The 20,135-nt window shown below is 40.0% G+C and overlaps 1 protein-coding gene across 1 annotated transcript in view; it reads right to left on the minus strand.

The window, feature by feature from the left end:
* Nucleotides 1–8,710: 8,710 nt before the first annotated feature.
* The window catches only part of grin2aa (glutamate receptor, ionotropic, N-methyl D-aspartate 2A, a), a 156,434-nt gene continuing 145,009 nt past the window's right edge, over nucleotides 8,711–20,135 (minus strand). The window contains exons 10-13 of the mRNA XM_084401231.1: nucleotides 19,361–19,521; nucleotides 14,632–14,819; nucleotides 13,249–13,487; nucleotides 8,711–12,194 (exon numbers count right to left, since the gene is read on the minus strand). Coding sequence (XP_084257357.1) covers nucleotides 10,401–12,194; nucleotides 13,249–13,487; nucleotides 14,632–14,819; nucleotides 19,361–19,521 — 2,382 coding nt within the window. The 3' untranslated portion in view covers nucleotides 8,711–10,400. The remainder of the gene's footprint in view (nucleotides 12,195–13,248; nucleotides 13,488–14,631; nucleotides 14,820–19,360; nucleotides 19,522–20,135) is intronic.

Below are 20,135 nucleotides of genomic sequence, written 5' to 3' on the forward strand. Positions count from 1 at the left end.
AAGGAAAATCGAAAGGCTGATGGCTTTTTTTATTTTTAATTTAACAACTATTTTTAGTAATTTGCTACAATTATGGATACAATATGCTATTTATAATCGTTATAAAAAAATCAATAAAAAAAAAATCTGGAAATCATCTCGCGACCCCCCCTCTCGCTGGGGTGCGACCCCTACTTTGGGAACCACTGTACTAGAGGTACCAGCCTTTCGAGACTGGCTTCTGGATTTTGTTGTTGTTGTGCAATCAGCCCGACGCCCTGTAACGGCGAACCGGCAGGGAACGACCGAACTGACTGCTCTAGGACCCTCCTCGGAGGGGGCGGGCATCCCAGGACCACTATGTTTCCGGGTGGACCCTAAGATATTATGTGCTCGCCGGAGACTGCTGTGCCCTAAAGCACATGAGGTGGCAGGGTTAGCATAACGGCCCTCTGAGGGCACCGAAGGGAGACGGGCAACGTATAATGAGGTGTTGACCGCTCTGCTTCGGGGGGGGACTGCCCTCATTGGCCTGTACCCTCGGACGTCAGGACCTTTTCTCCGCAGCCCTCTTGGAATGATGTCTCTCAGTGGCCACCAGGGCTGCCATAGAACGGCCGATAATTTTAGCCGTCTCCCTGAGAGACAAATCTGTGGCCCGACGCAGTTCACAAACCACGTTCAGGCCAATACCCCCACCCTCATCAAGGTCTCCTAACAATTCAGCCTGGTAAGCCTGCGGCAGTGACATGGTGTGGAGGCACGCATAAGCCTTACCCACCAAAGCTGAAGTTGTTCTGACTGGTTTGGTGGGTAATACCTGGGCCTTAAGTGAAGATGCTGATTTAGGGGAGAGATAGCTCGCAAGCGTCTCTTCCACCTTTGACATTTCTCCATAACCGTGCTCTTTATAGTTTGTGATAGAGGAATAGTGAGATGTTTGTGGACTATAAACTCTATATGAAACTTGTTTATCCAACGATCTCGACACCTCGGTGTGGAGATCGGGGAAAAATGGAAGGCCTCGGCGTTGAGGTTGTTAACGAGAGGGCAGGAAGCGTTCGACTAGTTTGCTTCTAGAATGAACGTCCTGCTTATCTGCCGGCCAATCGATGCTTAATCTTTCGACCGCTCTCGTTACAACCTCAACAAGCTCCTCAAAAGCAAGAGACTGAGGTGGCGAGTCCTCAGTATCTCCTGCTTCGACACTAACAACATCTAGTTCCTCAGAACTAGATAGCTGCAGTGTCGGTGCCTCAATCAGGGCGGAAGTAACTGCAGTGCATGCTTCCAAACCTTGAGAGAAGGCACTGGATCTGTCAGGTGAAGGTAGAGATAAGGCTAGGCCCGTCTCTAACCCCAATAACAAATCCATTAGTTGTAACACCCCCTAAGATCACTGGTTTTAATGTTTCCTACTCAGGGTGATGCTCAGCACCTTTTCAAATCTGGGAATAAAACCAAAGCAATTGAAAGAATTCTACTGCCAACTATAATAATATTACTGTTCCCATGTCTATATACAGTAGTTTGCTAAATTGATTGAATTATGAAGGATATTAAATGTTTTCTCTCTCTCTCTCTTCTCTGGGATCTGAGAAGTTCCTGTGTAAGGTCACAACCTGATAAAGGACGGTGGAGAGAGAGAGACGCAGCATGTGGAATAAGCTTGCACAGATAAGCAGTCAACATGGAGCTGGAAGCACATGCATTTAAATACGTGCCCTAGATACCCAAATAAGCCTGCCTCAATTGCTGGAAATCATATTCAAAGCAGTCAGCTTGGGGATCCATACTGCTAACCTAGATAACTTTTTGACTTTTAATAATGCTAGAAGGTATCTTAGAGCATGGAGCATTATTGAGTATCACGTAAATCTTGTGCCCCCTGCATTATGACTCCAGAAAGATGAGCCATTACATCTGTGCATTACCTCAGGCCAGCAAGACCCGGTGATCTGAATATATCCATTCTGAATAAAAATGACTTCTTAAATAGGTGGAAGGATTGCTGAGTGATGATTTGGTTTGCGCTGACTATAATAAACTATACTAGGCAATCAGATGTCTTGTATAATACAGTTTGTGCATATTAAAAAGATTAAGAACACAAATTTTCATTAAAATGTTATTAAGCAAATTCATTAAAGTGTTACCCCTCTGCTAGAAGATGTAGTCCCTGACAGAACAGAACGTTGCTATGCAACACAACAACGATCAGTTACGGGAGCTGCACAGTGATGGTAAACAGCTGTGTCGCGTCATAGCAGGTAATATCAACTTCAGTCCTTCCCCGAAAGCCGGGGGCTTAGATTCGTCACCGACTTTCACCCATCTAGCACCTGTGTAGTCCAATTTTGTTTGATCCAGTACACAAATTCGCCCTCTTGTTTACTTTTTTTTTAAATGAAATCCACTTTTCTAACAATATATTTTCTTGTTATATTGGCTTACATAAAACTAGTTAATGTTCCAGCATGAGTGTTTGTGATACAACGGCAAATCTGACGCAACAATTATACAATTATACAACAATTGTAGTTTTCATTCCCCAGTAAGTGGGGTTCTTGACTCAATGATTACATAATACTTTCATGTTTGATGGGTTATTCTATTTTTTCTACTTCGAGACGCTTAATTCATAAAATGTAATTAAAATTGAAAATTCATTAAAACTAAATCCATACAATGATCCTATGATGGGAACCCCTAAGAGATTCTATACACTGTTAGAAAAATCTGTAGAAATTACAGTATTACTGGCAGCTACTTGCCAGTAACTTACTGTAGATTTAAATTGATGTTATTTACTGGCAACAATTTGTTCAAAATTAAATGAACATTAAACATTAACAAGTCTTTATCTTTACATAATAAAACTAAAATAACAGCCTCTTGCAAAGCATTCTGGGAACCAAAATCTGAAGGAAAAAAAAACAGAAAAAGGTTGATGAAGATTTCTGGTTCCCAGAATGCTTTGCATTAGATTGTTATTTTATAATTTTATTCTGTAAAGACAAAGACTTGTTAATGTTTAATGTTCATTTAACTTTGAACAAACTGTTGCCAGTAAATAACATAAATTTAAATCTACAGTAAGTTACTGGCAAACAGCTGCATAACTACAGCAATTTTTTTACAGTGTATAAGAATTGCCTGACAGAACCTTTTAAGGTTCTAGAATCCTTTTTTTCTAAGAGTGGGAAGTTTACCCAACTTCTGGTCAAGGACAGCTCCAGTTTATTTATATGGGATGCTCTAATGTGTGTCTGAGTTAGAAACAGTAACCGAGGGCCCAGAGCTTATGAGGCGTTCAAGTCCTCCATGGGAAATTTGGAATTACAGTACAACGTCAGGTGTGATCAAATCACTTTGGTTGGAGCAAGATGGCAATGTACAAAATAATAATAATAATACAGCAAGGTTTTTAACTCTACTTCTTTAACACTATCATATTTTGTACATGCAACTTGGCTAGTTTTGTAAATGTAAAAATATATCTATTTCATACATTTCAACAAATTTACCTTCAACTACAGATTGCATCCGCCAAGTTTTCATGTTCTCACTGACACAACGCCAACTCTAAAAATCCAAGCTCAAAGAAAATCCAGAGTTTCCCACCCGTAAATGTAGTGGCATTCATTTGCATTCAACTCGTAAAAATCTTTCCGACATAACATGAACACACCATTAGCGTAAGGTCAACTGATGCAGTTACAAGGTGTTAATTTTTAACCTTACAATAATAAAAATGTCTGATTTGTTGTTAGGATTCATGCACATTGAGTTTCATTTGTTCTGCTAAATAGAGAAGAATGACAACAGAAGAAAAGGAGGGAGAAGGACAGTGTTTAGCTTAGAATGCTATATTTTGTCAGCCTGTGTCAACTACAGAGTAAACGGTCTTAAAGTGGGTTTTGTTGGCTAGTCTGTAAAGTAATTAATTACAGGTTCAATCCTGCCAGTCCACATCACGCTTGTGATGATTAATTGCAGCTCTTCAGAAGATATAAGAGAGAGATCAAGAGTCTACTTCAGCCAGTGTTTGAAAATAAGCAAAGCTGAGCAAACTTATTCATTTCCCTTCAGTGAGAAACAAAGGCACATCAGCAGCTGAAGTCATTCTGCATGCAAGTAGCTCATAGCACACAGATGCCCATAGATTTGCTGTCATTGCGTATTTCTTTTCAGCGCCTGCGGGGTTTTCCTTTGTATTTCTTTTTCATTTCTCTTTATTCAAAAAAAAAAAAAAAAAGAGAGATTACTCATAAGATACGTAACGTTGTGTTTATTGTTAGCATCATCATGTGCAGATGATTTTAAATAGTGCTGAAATGCTGCCAGTAATTCCATCTAAACCAATTCACTTACTCTGAACAGTTTTAATCCACCTAAAGATTACATCTTCAATTGTTTTCTTTCTCCCAGTGAAAGTGAGTCATTGTTAGTCTTAGACAATATTGTGCTTTGTTCCAGTGTATTCAACCATGAATACCAGAAGCCTAGAGATCCATTAAATAGCAAAGACATAAGAGATAGTGCATTCTTCTCTCTAAAGCATAAAACTTATTTAGATATTGAAAGGGTATTTGTCCCGGTCATAACAGATATGATCAATATCACATTACCTCCAAACAAAAGGCAGAGCTACGTAGGTAAGGTGCAAGTTATAGAACAGTACAACCTTTGCTGCAATGTGGAAATTGATGGAAAATGGCCTGTAATTATTCCTGACTTATTTAGAGAAACTACTTTCTCTCTTTTCTTCTTTCTCTGTTGTCTTTAAACGGTTCAGAATCATTTACTTTAATAATGAGTGGTCAAGAAAAAAAGCACAAATTATGATTCACTTTCTGTGTGTGATTGAATCATTAAAAAGTAACAATACTTGATGAGATTATAAGAATAAACGGTTACACTTTAGTTTATGGTCTTATTCTCAGTTGACTAGGTGCTTATTAGTATGCATATTACTAGGATATTGGCTGTTTATTAGTACTTATAAGAACATATTAATGCCTTATTCTGGATGACCTTATTCTGCATCCCTTAATTCTACCCAATACCTAAACTTACTACATTACTAACTATTAATAGGCAGTAATTGGGAGTTTATTAAGGCAAAGGTCATAGTTAATTGTGAGAATTGGACCCTAAACTAAAGTGTGACCGAATAACCTTTGAACTTTTTTGGTTTGGTGGATATGGTTTTGAAAAATGTATTAAATAGAAATATACTTGTTAAAAATAATATCAAAATGATTAAATATCATATACATTTGAATGATATTTTGATGCTAGTAACGATACTGTAATAATCCTGCATAATTAATGACTGCACTAAAACTTGAAATGTCAAATATTTGAATCAGTTAATCATTTTGAATGGATGATGCAAAACTAAGGAAAAATGACAAAACGGATAAGTCCCTTTCATTTCTCAGTGCTGTCTGTGACAGAGCGTCTTCATTGTGCGCACATAATGCTTCATTTCTGCTGATAGCAAAGCTGCTTTTTTGACTCGTGTAATATTGCTGGGTCACGGCCCTTGTTGCACACATATTCAGACTGAGGACTTGAAGCCTGAATGCCACATTTGTCGCCATTACAGCATGTACTAATCATGACTGTTGGAATTACCAGAGTTGTCAGTCAGTTCCCAACCCCCCGCTTCATGAACTATCTAGGAGTCTGTAATATTCACCGGGAGCCTTGGATTCGGAAACATACCGCAACAGATACAGTGATCATATAAAGTGGCAGAAAGAGCCTTTATTAGAAAAATGAAACTTTGACTTATATACATGTTTTTACATCTTGTAACCCAGCACACGTCCTGCAACCACGTTGTATTGACATTTCACAAGTCACATATCAGACCTGTTCCTTTAATATGATCTTCATACACATAAAAAAAGCAGAGAACAAAAAAACTAAACAAATTCTGAACACAATATTTTAAACGAAATGTACAGGAGATATGTTTAAACCGCTCCAATGATTTAGTACTTTCTCATGCAATTTGCCAATAGCAGAAATGATTTCATTTATGCAAGTTTGTGTCAGCTTTTATGTAAGCGATTACTTCCAACTTACTTTAAAAAGTTCTTAAGACATTTCAGTACGCACACAAGTGATAATGCTTCATTATAAAATAACATTTAGGCAGCAGGTCACATGTTTCAGTGATAAATAGGTTATAGTCACATGACAATCCCCACCCGCCCCAGTATAAAACACTGTTCTAAAATAATTTCTACTTTTAACCACATAAAATATGAATGCAAAGCTCACAAGAGTGATTATTAAACAGGAAACACAAGTGATTCGTTTCAAACAAATCTTCTTTCTACTGTGATTCTACTACGATCAGAATCGTTGTTTTTACAGGGAAGGCAGCGTTCCTCTTTCCTTTAATAAGTGCAAGTATTCCAGCAGCTCTGCTCAAACTCAAACAACCAAACAAAGAACTTAAAAAAAAAAAAAAAACACCTTTAGGGTCAGTACTCACTAAATCGCTGTCTGTCCTTCATTTTTGATTCCCTATTAAAATAATCAAACATTTAAAATATCCATCACAGGAAATGCATTACAGGTGAGCAAAGATAATCATCATGTCAGTAATGCAATGATAAAAATGCCATTGCTGAAAGAGCCGCATGACTGACAGTGAGCATTTACAAGTTGTTTCCAAGCTGCCATTTTTGCCCCTGCAAACGTCTTCCTGAGGGTTATAAAGCGGCCTGAGAACAAAAGGGAGCGAGCTGCAGTCGACACAGTCATGCATGAGGACTCCCGCTCCTGTCTTTAGCCACCTGCCCCTTCTCACCGTGCCTTGTGTGGCTCTGGCAGATGTAATTTGAGCTGAGGTGATTTCTCCTTGAAACTACCTCAATGGGAACACAGCCAATGATGCAGTGACAGTACACCAGCTTGCCTGGCAGACGAAAAGGGCCTATCCTTCTTACTGCACTGCACTTGGCAAAATATCAATTTAGGAAAGAATAGATTTCAAATGGCCTTCCATGTGGATGCAGAGATCTATTGTTGTGTTAAGTAACTGTCTCACTTCCCTGCTTCGCTTTTTGATATTCTGCTCAAAACGGTCATAAAATTTGCCTCAAAGGGAAAGAAAATTGGTTGTATCTTTTAGTCTAATGGGTTTTTATAAAAGACAAACTTGCGGTGATGGAGGCATCTCTGTTATCTACAAAGACTTTTAGAGTGTAAATATTCAGCATACAAACTGAGTGCCATTAGCCGTTGATCCTAAAACTCCCTCTTCATGATCCACAAATAAACGTACACAAACACACATCTCTGCTGAAAGAAGTGGAGTGTAACAAACATGAAGGACGAAACAGATTAACCCTTAACTGCTGTTTAATGTGTAATTGAGAAAGTACTAACTTTTTTCTGTGACTTCAAAATCCTCCTTTGTTGACTTACTCAACTACTTTGCCTAGTCTAACTCATCTTATGGAAATAATCAGCATCTGAGCTACTTTAAATTCACATTTGTGCACTATTCTATGAGAGGTAAATAAAACCAAAAATATAATATAATAGATTTTTCAATAAACTACAGATGGCTTTTGCCTAGCCAAAAACTGCTACATAAAATAATCCCACACAGTTCATCTGTTTCCATTTGCAATCAATACCTGACCTGCGCTGTTCCACTCGACACATCCGACCGCCTCCGATAACCTTCGACAAAAACAAAATGATGAAGTAAAAAGTACATTTTGGTTTTCAAGATGTTTTTGTGTAAAAATCCCAGAAGTTTGGCGGCCTAAACGACAGGCCAGAGTGGCCACAGAGCTTTGGTTCATGAGCAGGATGGATTCGTACCCTGCAGTCTCATGACGACCCCTGTGCAGTATGTCTATGAGAAAAGGAGGCCAGTTCTCCTCGCATTGATCTGCTTGATCCAAGCTCACCTTCAAGTGGATTGACAGTATTTACTTAGAAAAAAATCTGCCTCAATGCAATGTAGTCCCCACCCTCACCCCAGCCCCGAAATGTTCAAGCTTACAAAAACTGCAGGGCTACAATCCCTGATAACAAACTGCATGGAGACTTTGAAATCTCGAAAGGTGACGTTTCGATGCAGACCTTGTGAGTGATGTCATTTTTCGTACGTATGCTACAGAAAACGAGTGCTACTGTACAGACCTGTGAAACCCACACAAAAAATATTGTTTACTCTGTATCGTCTTAACTTTCATGAATTATTTGAGTAAGAATTTACAAGCAATATACAAGTGCCTTATATTCAAAATAGTTGCTAAGTCTTTGAGGAATTTAAAAAAAAGCTCTATTCTTACAGCAAACCATAGATAATAGAGAAAATCAAGAAGACGTCATATCTTTGGAGGGATAGCAGACCCGAAAAGAGCAGACCCGACTTTTTTTCTCTCTCTCTCTTTACAGGTTAAATCTGGCTATATGTGACAGGTAAGAGACAGAAAGCATAGTTGGTGATGTTTTCACCTGCTAATCAAGGAAGAGCAAGGATATTCACCTCGCCTCGCAAAGGATATGAAATCAATGCAGATGTAGCTCTGTGATTAATAATAGAGGCTAATGCCTTGCTATTTCCCCAAAACTGCAGCTCTGCAATATGAATTATCATTTTCTTTTCATTTATATGCTATATTTGCACCCTGTTACAAATAATTTGTGATCATAACATCATAACAAAAACATAGAAAGAGTTACAATTGAGTTGCATGCCATTATTATAATTCATGTTCATGTAATCAAAATACATTTTCCTTAAAGACTGGGGTTATTACAAGGGTGAAAAATAACTGAAAAACAAGTTGCAAAGAGTAAAAACTATGTATGGCATATATGATTACAAGACCTTGATATTTTACATGTGCATACGCACATTAGCTTCTTAAAGCAGCACTTCATATGTTGAATATGTTCATGATTGTGACAGTGATGACATATTCAAGATAAGTGTACAGTGAATAATGTCACATTATTGGGGAAGTTCAAAGAAAGCAAATCTGATATGAGAGTGGAAGCTGCTACAGCAGTCATATAACACGGTTATGTCGATAAACATCCTGTTTTCCAACAAACGTTGAAATCGTAAACAAAGCTTGTTTCAAAGATGGCTGAAAGATCCCCTCTCTATTGTTCACATAAACGCGACTGCAATGGAAGTCCTTGGACAACCAGAGCGGAGTGGAGGGAAACATGCGTGAATGTTGTACCTTTCGGTGGTGCAGAAAAAACCTTACACAAAATGACACAGAACCATCCTGAGGTATTTGATCTAATACACGATTTGGCTATGTGTTATGATTCACATTGCATGGAGTTCATTGAGTGTGTTCGTACAGTATAAAGTTTAGTAATAGGTCTGCAGAACAAAGATCTTGCGTGGTAGTCCTCAATGTGAATAGTGTGTTGACCGTGTTACGGACTGCAACAGAAAACCAATGCTCTAGTTCAGACTTCAAGCTTCACACATGGCCCTCGTTACATTAAATGAGTGGATCGCAATAGCGAAGCAAGGCTCCGCTGAGCTACAGTAAACAACAGTCTTCGAGAGGTGATGCTCTGATTCGGTTTCACAGTGTACAGTGACAGGATGGAAGTATTGAACAAAATAAATGCACGACAAACTTCCATCGCAAAAACTTCCCCAAAATCTTGAAATGGAGGATCAACACAATATTCCTAGTCGAACAACCTATACAGGTCAAGTTTTCATTGCACAGATGACCACCTCAGCTATCAAATGAAATCACCTTAAATGTAAGTATATCTTCAAAACAAATAAGACAAGAAAATAAACACACATGCAAAATAAATCTACTCCTGACAGTAATATAGAAGTTCTGTTTATAAAGCAGAGGTGGGCGGTTAACTAATGATTATTGTGCTACCAAATAAGATAGAGAAGAGTCTAAATTCTAAATAGGGATTAGAATGCCAAAAATCCCAAGTCTATATTAATAAAAGCAAAAATGCAATTGCTGAGTGCAAATTAATGAATGAAATACCCTTGCTTGCCTTAAGTTCAGGAACTATTCCAGCCACAGTCTGTCTGATACCAGGTACGCTCTTGTCACATGCAATGTGGGGCCAAATACCTGAAACCCCACCCTAGGATCTGTTTCGGTCCACCATGGCTTTGGGTCGGACTTCGAAGCAGTACATCTGTCCTAGCACTCAGCGTTTTGAGTACACACTAGCACTAGGCCAAGTGTGGGGGATAATTAACAACTTCCATGCTGGACCACATTTTATTGGCTTACGCCCAGAAGGCATCTTAAAATGCTGAAAACCTTTGGAAATCGCTCGTATAAGAAGAGCGATATCTCGGGTACTTTATAGATGTAGGTGAATGTGGCATTCTAAGTGAGTAAATAGTTCAACTTCACAAAAAAGCATTAAACATCTGACTCGAGACTAGGTATTTTCTTATACACTCGTCTATTGCTAAACTGCGAAGAGTTGAGAACCCGGGGAGCTGAGTATGCACTAGTCTTGTTGGCTACATAAGGCATTACATGCTCTGAAATGTACATGTCATTGGGTATTTGACCATCCCTGGAACAGTATGAAGTGGTGGACTTCACGGAGGACCTCAGATTGTTCTCGTTCCTGTTTTTGATGGGAGCCAACTGTTTGTAAATATCTGAGGAGCTCCTGCCGTGGACCAGGCGAGTGTCGTCCCGTATAGATTGCATGAAGGGGTTGTCTGAGGGGTGATCGGGGTAAAGTGACTTACTACGCTTGCTATCCTCCAGGCTTCGGTTAAAGAGCATGGACCTACTGCCAAACAGTTTGTCAGCCTTGATGTTAAACATGTTTGCATAAGGGCTGTCCTCCAGGAAGCGGTCCTTCTCTTTTAGGCTGACGCTCCGCGCCGGCCGGTTCAGGTCAATCTCTTTGGGCTTCTCGAGCATGATATTGTCAAAGGAGTGCTGACGGCTAAGCCTCAGTCTGTTCCTCCTCTGTACGTGTGGCCCGTCCGTCTGAGGCCAGTAGTGGCTAAACATGTCATCGTGGTGCATGCTAGGGCTGATCATGGCATCCTGCAGCATCTGGTCCTCACTGATGTCGTACAGGTTGCCCATGTGGATGCATGCCTCACACCGGTTATATGGCGAGCGTGCGGCAGCATACGGCCCCGTGCTGTAGTTGGGTACCTTGGAAAGACAGCTCCGGCAATGAGTCTGTTTAAATCGGTCGTTGGTTTCGTGCGGACTGAGGTTCTTCTCCTTCAAGCTGTAGTGTTTGTTGTAGGCGTTGTCAGGCAGGAGGTCAGATTCACTTTGATGCAGGGGGCTGCTGTTGAGATGGATGATGGGCTGGTCACATTTCCTGTAATTGTCGTTGTGGTCTGAGTAAATTTCACCAAAATCCAAATCGTCGGTTGTAAAGGCTCTGCCTTCCCTGTAGTGTTGTGGCTCTGAGTGCAGACTCAGCTCCCGGTCAGAGTCTATGGTGTAGATTTTCTCCCGGCCCGCTCCGCCCTGCTTATTTTTTAAGTAGGACAGCTCTACTTCACTGCAATCCCTAGGGTATTTTGACGTCATCGATCTTTTTTTTAAGTTATCCTTGGGCTTTAGGTGCTTGTTATTGTCTGGATCCTTGTAGGAGGTGGCTCTGCTTGAGCAGTCAGAGATATCCGAGTGTGCAGCATCCTCTGGCAGGTACCTCTGACTCTTCATGGACAAACGGGGGTCTAGGGTATCAGGCCCCTGTGTTTGACGCAAAGTATCCACAGATTTCTTCCACAGAGCTCGGGGTTTTGCATTGGTCTGGGCTGTGTCTGCGCTTACCGCCACCTCTACAGTATTAGGGTTTGATTCATTGAGGGTGAGGGGATGTTGACCCTGGAAGATGTAGTTGTTCAGATGGTCCTTATGGCGGTTGGACAGATATGCCTGCAAGTCGCTGGAGTCCCCGTATATATCCTTTTGGGCATAGCTGCGATTGTCAGTGTAGATGAAGTTCCCTTTCTCCGCCATCATGTCCATGATCATGGGGCTTGCCGAATGCATGAACTCACTGCCACGTTTAGGAGAGTTGATCCGGGAGCCGCTGAGATTGGTCATATTAGTCATCTGCTTGGCGGACTTGATAAGCTTAAGCATGTTGGACTGTGGACTGAAGTCCAGGTCAGATGACTTTTTCTTCATGTCGATATGGACACCATGAATGCAACTCCATATACCCTATGGAAAACAAGTGAATAAAGCTCAATATTCATGCACTGACCATGGTGTCTGTGAATAATATGGCTTTCAGTTCTTTTTACAGTACAAGACCCCGATATCTGATTTTACTGCAGAGACTTGCAAATGTACCAATCAGTGAGATCAAAGAGCACTATGAAGTTTTTTATTTAGGGCATAGATTAAGGCGGTGACAAAGATGCCTTCAAATTTGAAAACGAATTGCTAGTGGGTTTATTTTGAAAAATGATCATGTCCTCTCTCTAGCTCTATGAATCTCTTTTCACCAGTAAACATTCTATCAGTTATGCATGGGTCCGTCAACACCAACATTTCATTACCTTAAAGATGTTAATCAGAGGCACCATATTCTCACACTGATAGCATGTACACAAACCCATCAGGGATCTAAACTAAACAAAGACATTCTAAACTTTTGGTGGTGCTAGAAATCAAGCTGTCAAAACAGACTGCTGTGTTGTCATTTTAAGCTCTGTGGCCATGGCACCAGTGGTCGAAAATAAAATTTCTGACAAACTTTTTCTTTCAAACACTGGCCATGTCAGGGTAAATACTGAGCTCAAATGCCAACTGGATTACTGCTGACACTGTCACAAGTTAGGTTGAGTGATATTGGCTGTCCATTGGCTGTCTCTACAGTCAAGACAGGAAAACTCAGGCAGAGGACATCTTCTGTGGCATGATATTAAAATCAATAACTGTGAGGGTGATCCAATATAACACCAAAACCAGGGTCTTCAGCAGCTGGTTCGCAACCCCTAGGGGGTCTACTGCAGTAATTATAGCTTGATCTCAAAATAATTTGTGAAAAGGTTTTTTATTGTCCCTCCCACATTAAAATTTACTAGGAATAGCTAAAATATACTGTACAAGTATGACTCTGCCCATCAATAATATTAATTAGAATTATTTATTTACTATTATTAATTATTATTATTATTATCATTATTATTATATTTTATTAAATATAATGTCTTATTCAAGATAACATTACGATTTTGTATTGACCTCAAAGAGAGAATAGAAGCCTTACCCTGCTGATGGAGAAGAGCAGGCCGGGTGTGCCTGAGCAGACGCCAGTAAAGCAGTATCTGAGTCTCCAGTAGAACAGGTGCTCCCAGACAAAGGTAATGAGGCTGAGACCCATTGCGGTTGCCAGCATGTAAAACACTCCAGCCATGTTGTCCACATCCAACTGGCTGCTCATCACCTCATTCTTTTCATTGTGGCAGATCCCAGTCAGCCACTGAGCCTCCAACTCCTCCATCTCACCTGTGGAGATATGCACATGCCCAAGCCCACATCATCAATCAGCTCTGTCTCCCATTTCATGTACACTTCAGTGGGCCACACTGGTACCGTTCACAGACATATCCTCCTTTTCCAGAACTCCCCATGCAAAAACATGTCAAAGTGAGGATCAATAAAATGATATGCTCAAGCTTCAGCCATATGTTAGCACCATCTGAGACTTTTTTCTCTTTACTCTCCATATAGCACTACTGTGAAACAGCATATAGTATGAGAGACATACTGCAAATGTCTATGTAGGAAGAAATCTGAACTAAAAGAAGGCTAAAAAATGTAACAGATGGACATTGCGGCATGAAAACAACACATTCTAATTCTGGCTTTACTACACTGCAAATTCTGGCTTTACTACACTGCATAAAAACTCCTTAGGGCAGACATTTACATGTATTAATTTAGCAGACACTTTTATCCAAAGTGACTTTCAAATGAGGAACAGATATATTTTCAACATGCATGTAGTGCAGCACCACACATACATATATTCCAAGATGTTATAAAACCACGCACATGAACATGAGTAGGTGACACAAAATGTGCCGATGTTTTCTGGGGGGTGAAAATGTATAAAAAAGTATGGATGTCCTGTTTTTCACCTTTTTTTCTTATTTTTTTGCACTATGATCGTAATCAATAGTTTTTGCAACTAAAACAGAAACATCATAAATATAGTTACACACTGAATCCACAAATTAATTTTGAATGAACAGAATTTATTATTTAATAAATAAGTTTAAATTATTAAATGTAATAATTAAATATATATATATATATATATTTTTTTTAATATCCACTGAATTATAATCATTTTTTAATAATTAAAATATTATTAAATTAATTATTTTACAAATTATTATGGCCACTCATAGTGCACGCATGGACCTCCAAGGCCATAACCTAAAAAGGAGTGATTCACTACCTATATATGTCTTTGAATATACGTATTTAATAAGAATTTACATCCTTACAGTTCTATGTTTGGGATTCCATGGAAAGGTCAATAGTACTTGAACAACAGTGAACTCAGTGGGTTTATAGGGCTTTCAAGCTGCCCATTCAAACATGCACAGTATTCTGGACTGCTGCCAGGCTTGCGTGCACTTACCATCTCCAATAATAGCGAGAATGGCCAGATCCACCGGGCGCTTCCAAAGCGACCCTTTCTGCAGGGCAATGCCATAGCCAGTGGTAGCAAAGATGTAGCCACTGCCAATGGTCACTAGTTTACAGCCCTCATCCCTACCGGCCATGTAGTTCAGCACAGCTGCGTCATATATGAAGGCATCAAGTTTGCTGGTGAAAGGAAAGAGCACAGACACTATTCAGATGGCAAATAGAGAGGTTAAATGTTCTGAGTCATTCTCATGCCTTAACACCACTGTCATGAATCATAACACATTTTAACTTGTTATGATGTAGACACAGAGTCACAAGTTTAAGGTGAGAGACAGCACTGGGTGCAATCACATCACAAGCAATGGGGAGAAATAGAGCAATAAAAGCTATTTGATTGATTTAGGCTTAATTTATTTATTTTATTTTATGCCAGGGGTTGTCTGTAAGGTGTAATTGGTGTCTGTAAGGAGAATACATTTTCAGAGAAAAAAAATACTAAATGCATTTCAACAGTAAGAAATAAAAAACAAGGCTGCATACTTTCCAGAATTGTTTGTTTATATAAGCCTGCATCTTCTGCCTTGCCATTGTTGCTTGTTCACTGGGGCTTGTGAGGAACAATTCTCTGTAATGCTCCTTTGGAATAATATTTGTTGTGAAATGTGCAGTAAATTTGAATTGAAAATATAATAGTCTCACACTGGGTAGAAAAAGATATGTATTAACTTATATATTAACTGTAAATATATAAATATTTTAGTCCAGATCCTTTTTGTAGTACAAAGACAAGCAAAAGCCAATTATTTTGTTTTGGAAACAACATGCTATCTTTTAAATATTGCAAATTTTTTCTCACAGAATACTTAACTGCCTTTTTAGGAATGGTGTCATCATATATGGGGGTCCTTTGGCATTAAAAAAATTAAAACAGCACACGCAAATAGAGAAAGGGAGATGAAGAACGTCTCGGTTACGTATGTAACCCTCGTTCCCTGAGGAGGGAACGGAGACATTACGTCAGTGCCTGACGAAATGGAGGTTTCGCTTAGAAGTCTCTCACCTTCGAGTTCTAGAAAACGAGCCAATGGCAAACCAATGCCATGGGTCTGCAGAATTTGCATAGCGCAAAATACGGGATGCATATGGAAAAACTCAGAGGTATCCAGCCCGCAGGGTTGAGATGGCAAGAGGTCTTGCCGAGGAAAAGACATGAGCTCGGTGGAGACTTACTGTGGGGGTTGCCCAAGCGGGGAACCATGCACATGGAAGCACGTGGTGACGGCATTGACAGTGCAGGAGGAACTAAGGGTCTAAGGAGAACTCATCTGAGTGAATTAGCGCACGTATCCAGTCCGTGGAGTGGAATGGCGCAGCAAGCAATGACACTGAGCAGGTCCTACTTACTGGCTAGTAGGGGTGTAACGATTCGTTTTAACAACGATTCGATTCGATTCGCGATTCATGGTTGTCGATTCGATTCAAGGACGATATTGGTTCACTGGTAAAGCCCAGGAGGAAGCCACACTCCGGGTGGAGTGTGCTTTTACCCCTAGGGGGCATGGTCGACCCTGCATCTGGTAAGCCAAGACAATGGCGTCCACTATCCAGTGAGACAACCTTTGCTTGGAGAGAGCCCTTCCCTTCAGCTTCCCACCAAAACAGACAAAGAGCTGGTCTGAGGTCCTGAAACACTGCGTTCTGTCTACGTAAGTACCTGATCCCGGAAAGGAGTAGTGGGAACCTTGGGCACGTATCCAGGCCGGGGTCTCAAGATCACATGAGAGTTAGCCGGCCTGAATTCTAGGCACGCTTCGTCAACCGAAAATGCCTGCAGGTCCCCTACCCTCTTGATAAAGGCCAAAGCAACTAGGAGCGCTGTCTTCATAGACAGGACTTTAAGCTTAAGTGATCGCAATGGCTCAAAGGGAGCTCTCTGCAGGGCAGATAAAACCACTGCGAGGTCCCAAGAGGGTATAAGACACTGTCGAGGACTTTGTCCAAAAGCAGACTGAGGCCATTAAGTACATCCTGCCCCAGTCGTGATACCACCGCCATAAGGTCGCCACGGGCTGGTTCCCAGCCTGCTCGTCACAGAAGGCATCCCCCTGTGGCTTCTACACCTGCTCCGGCACGACCAAAGACGTCCCTCAGGCTGCAACTAAACCCTCTACCCCTGGAAATGCCTGATTAGCTCTCGCGGCACATCACATTGCAGTTGACGGTAGGTCACTGGGAAAGTAAACATGACCATCAGGTTCCTGAGAGGTGCCAGGAAGCTAAATCCTCCCAGGCCATGCCTCATCCCCTCCTGGGAACTCTATATGATCCTTTCTGGTCTTCAGAGAGCTCCCTTTGAGCAAGCTCCCTTCCATCAAGAGGGAGTAAGGAGTGGGTGCTCACTCCACTCGGAGTGCTGCCTCCTTCTGGGTGTTGGCGCAAGGCGCCTCTTTGGCAGGCATCTGCAGAGCTGTGGGCTGAGCGACACCTAATACCTTTGCGAGATTCTACAATTTCCGTGTGGAGCAGGGTTCTTCCCATGTGTTGGGTACAAACAGGTGCATGTGCAAGAAGGCTGACTCTGTGTCTCGTTTGAAGCGCCATTCCCCTCTAAGGGGCGATACGAGCGCATTCTTTGCTCTTCAGATGAGTTCCCAATTCGGGAAGCTCTGGATTGAGTTTCCTGCGAGCATCCTTCGACAGTCTGACACGGTAGAGGCATCTGGCCTGTCAGCCTTTATACTGGGCTAGATGCCCCATATGCTGTGATTCCCCCTTCGAATGTGACTAACATATATGGAACATCTTCCTGATGGAGGAAACAGAGACATTATGTCACTCCTGCCACAACCCTGAACCACCCTGCTGAATGGCCGGGATCCCTTGTCTCTGCTCCTCAACATAAACCTGAATGAGTGGATGCGTGCCATATACCCGTATGTACAGGGGAGTGGCTTGGCATGCAAATTCCACTGGCTGTTTTCAAAGGTGATTAGGTCTCTCAAGTGAGACCCAATTTTTCAGTCTTTGACGATGGAATTTTATTTTCGCTTTATTTCAAATATTTTTTTATTTTTTTTGGATGATGTGCTTTTATTGTGCTGTTGTGTAGGCTTATTTGTGGATGGGTACAGCAAATGCACAATAATAAATTGTCTTGCAGTATATTAATAAAGTGTCTATTTTATTTTATTTTATTTTCGCTTTATTTCAATTAATTATTATTATTTTTTATTTGGATTAACAATAATAAAACTGGGAACAGACTGTATTATAATTTATTATTATAAACTCAACTGAACATCACAGTCAAAAAAAATAAAAATAATAATAATAATAATAATAATTCTTATCATGCTAATCCCTAGATAAATAAAACATTAGTTCTAAACAAGCAAGTTTGTGCTTCTTCATTCAAAGCTATTATATGATCAGCTCATGACATAAATCTACTACGAATAATACTAAAACGTGAAAAAATTCACACTGTGTGCACCCGACTTTCGACCCCACCTACAAACTGACATTTGGAGCCATGGTGGGCTGCTTGTCAAACTCGATCTCTCTGTTGGAAAAGCCTTTGTCTAAGACTCATTAGTCTGGTTGTCTGACATTTCAAGAATGTCAAATGTAACTCAGGGATCATGCTGACATCCAGTAGATTTGCTCAATGATTCTTTTGTAACGGTGCTGGCTGGATCTACAGTATGTGTAGTGATATGCTGAGCTGCAAGAAATGATGCTGTGTACAACCAAAGAAAATCATTGACACTTTATTAATATACTGCAAGGCAATTTATTATTGTGCATTTGCTGTACCCATCCACAAATAAGCCTATACAACAGCACAGTTTTGCTGCCATTTAGAGAGATAATGAAAGCTGTTTAATAGCCCTTGCTGCTGATCTACTGCTCTTCTCTTTCACTGTTCCCCCTAATATTCAGAAGGCAGTATTGCTTGTAATTCATGAATTACATTAAACTGAATTGTCTTAGTAACCAGTAAAATTGTCAGAAAAAATGAACTAGGGCCATCATTGGATCATCATTGACTTTTTATTTTATTTTTTTTATTTATTAAACAGAAGAGTTAATTTTGTTAATTTTTGCTCTTTTTTTAATGTTTCTTTTGTTCTCTGACCCAAGATGCTGCTTTAATTCAGCTGTGGCCATGATGGGGAGTGGTTTATAATTTTAATATGAGTTTATAATATTGATATATAATAGTTTATAATTTAATATGAACAATTGTTTTTGTTAACTAAAATAAAGCTGCAATAAAATAAATTTAAATATTATATGAAAACATTAAAGTTAAAAAAACTGAAACAAATTCAAGTTGCAGTACTAAAACTACTAAAACCGAAATAAAAATAAAATAATGCTTAATAGAAATGAATATATACAAATAAAAGCTAATACAAAATATTTATAAATACCAAATATAAGTAATGCTAAAATAACTGTGTTTTTCACACAAAAAAGCTATTGTATGAGTTTTAAAGACATTTTGTAACTCGACAGCCTTGATAGTGGCCAGGAAAATGTACCTTTTGTGTTCCACAAAATCTTCATTTTTGGGCAAACTAATCCCATTAATAATAGCCCTGCCACTGCCAGTTTAAGGAAGCACGGTCAGCATGTAAGACAATGACTCACTCACTATTTCAACCATTCTGCTCAGACTGACAAGACAACCAGTGAGGGTGTAATATACATACCCGGTCTTCAAGCTGACTAGTGCATCATTCACCCCGGTCTGATGGTACTTCACCATGTACTGGTGCATGTCGGGGTAATTCTTTCGGATGTTTCTCTCTGTACTGCCGTTTGGGACCGTTCCAAAGCGGAAAGGAGGGGAGTAGGAGTAGGGGCTCTGAAACTACAAGTTAAAAAACAAAATAAACATTCGATAAAAGAACAACAGGAAATAAAATGCTTTTATTTTATGTTTACAAAACATTGAGTTTTATCACTTACACTCCAAAAAAATACTGCTTCCAATAAGAACAAAACATTTGTTTTACAAGCCAAACCTTTTAAAGTTCACAAAGGACTTTTCATTCTCTAGTACTTTTAAAACCTACATACAGCAGCGATAATATACAGTAGTGTTTGAATGTGTTTGTTTGTTGACCATTTGACCAGAGTTATGCCACTTTAATGTGTGTCTTCATGAGCAAACTGTGTCATGAGTGACTCTTCATGTCTTCTTCCTGCAGGCCCATACGTGGCTTCACCTCTCCTCTTGACCTACTTTTTAGAGAACTGACATTGCCTGTCTTATTATACCATTAATTCTCTATTACAACCCAAATGAATGCCCTTTTTGTCTGGAACAAGTAGCTGAGGAGCCCTTCTCGAGCCAGTCTACACCTGCTGCTCTCCCTGTACTTGACTCAGTATGGTTATTTATTTTCAATAGGCAGCTATGGCAACACTTAACACATTTTCTGAATGGACAAAAAATATCTGTTTTTGGGAATCAGGAAAAAT

This window comes from Rutilus rutilus, assembly GCF_951802725.1.
Source record: "Rutilus rutilus genome assembly, chromosome: 1".
Lineage (NCBI taxonomy): Eukaryota > Metazoa > Chordata > Actinopteri > Cypriniformes > Leuciscidae > Rutilus > Rutilus rutilus.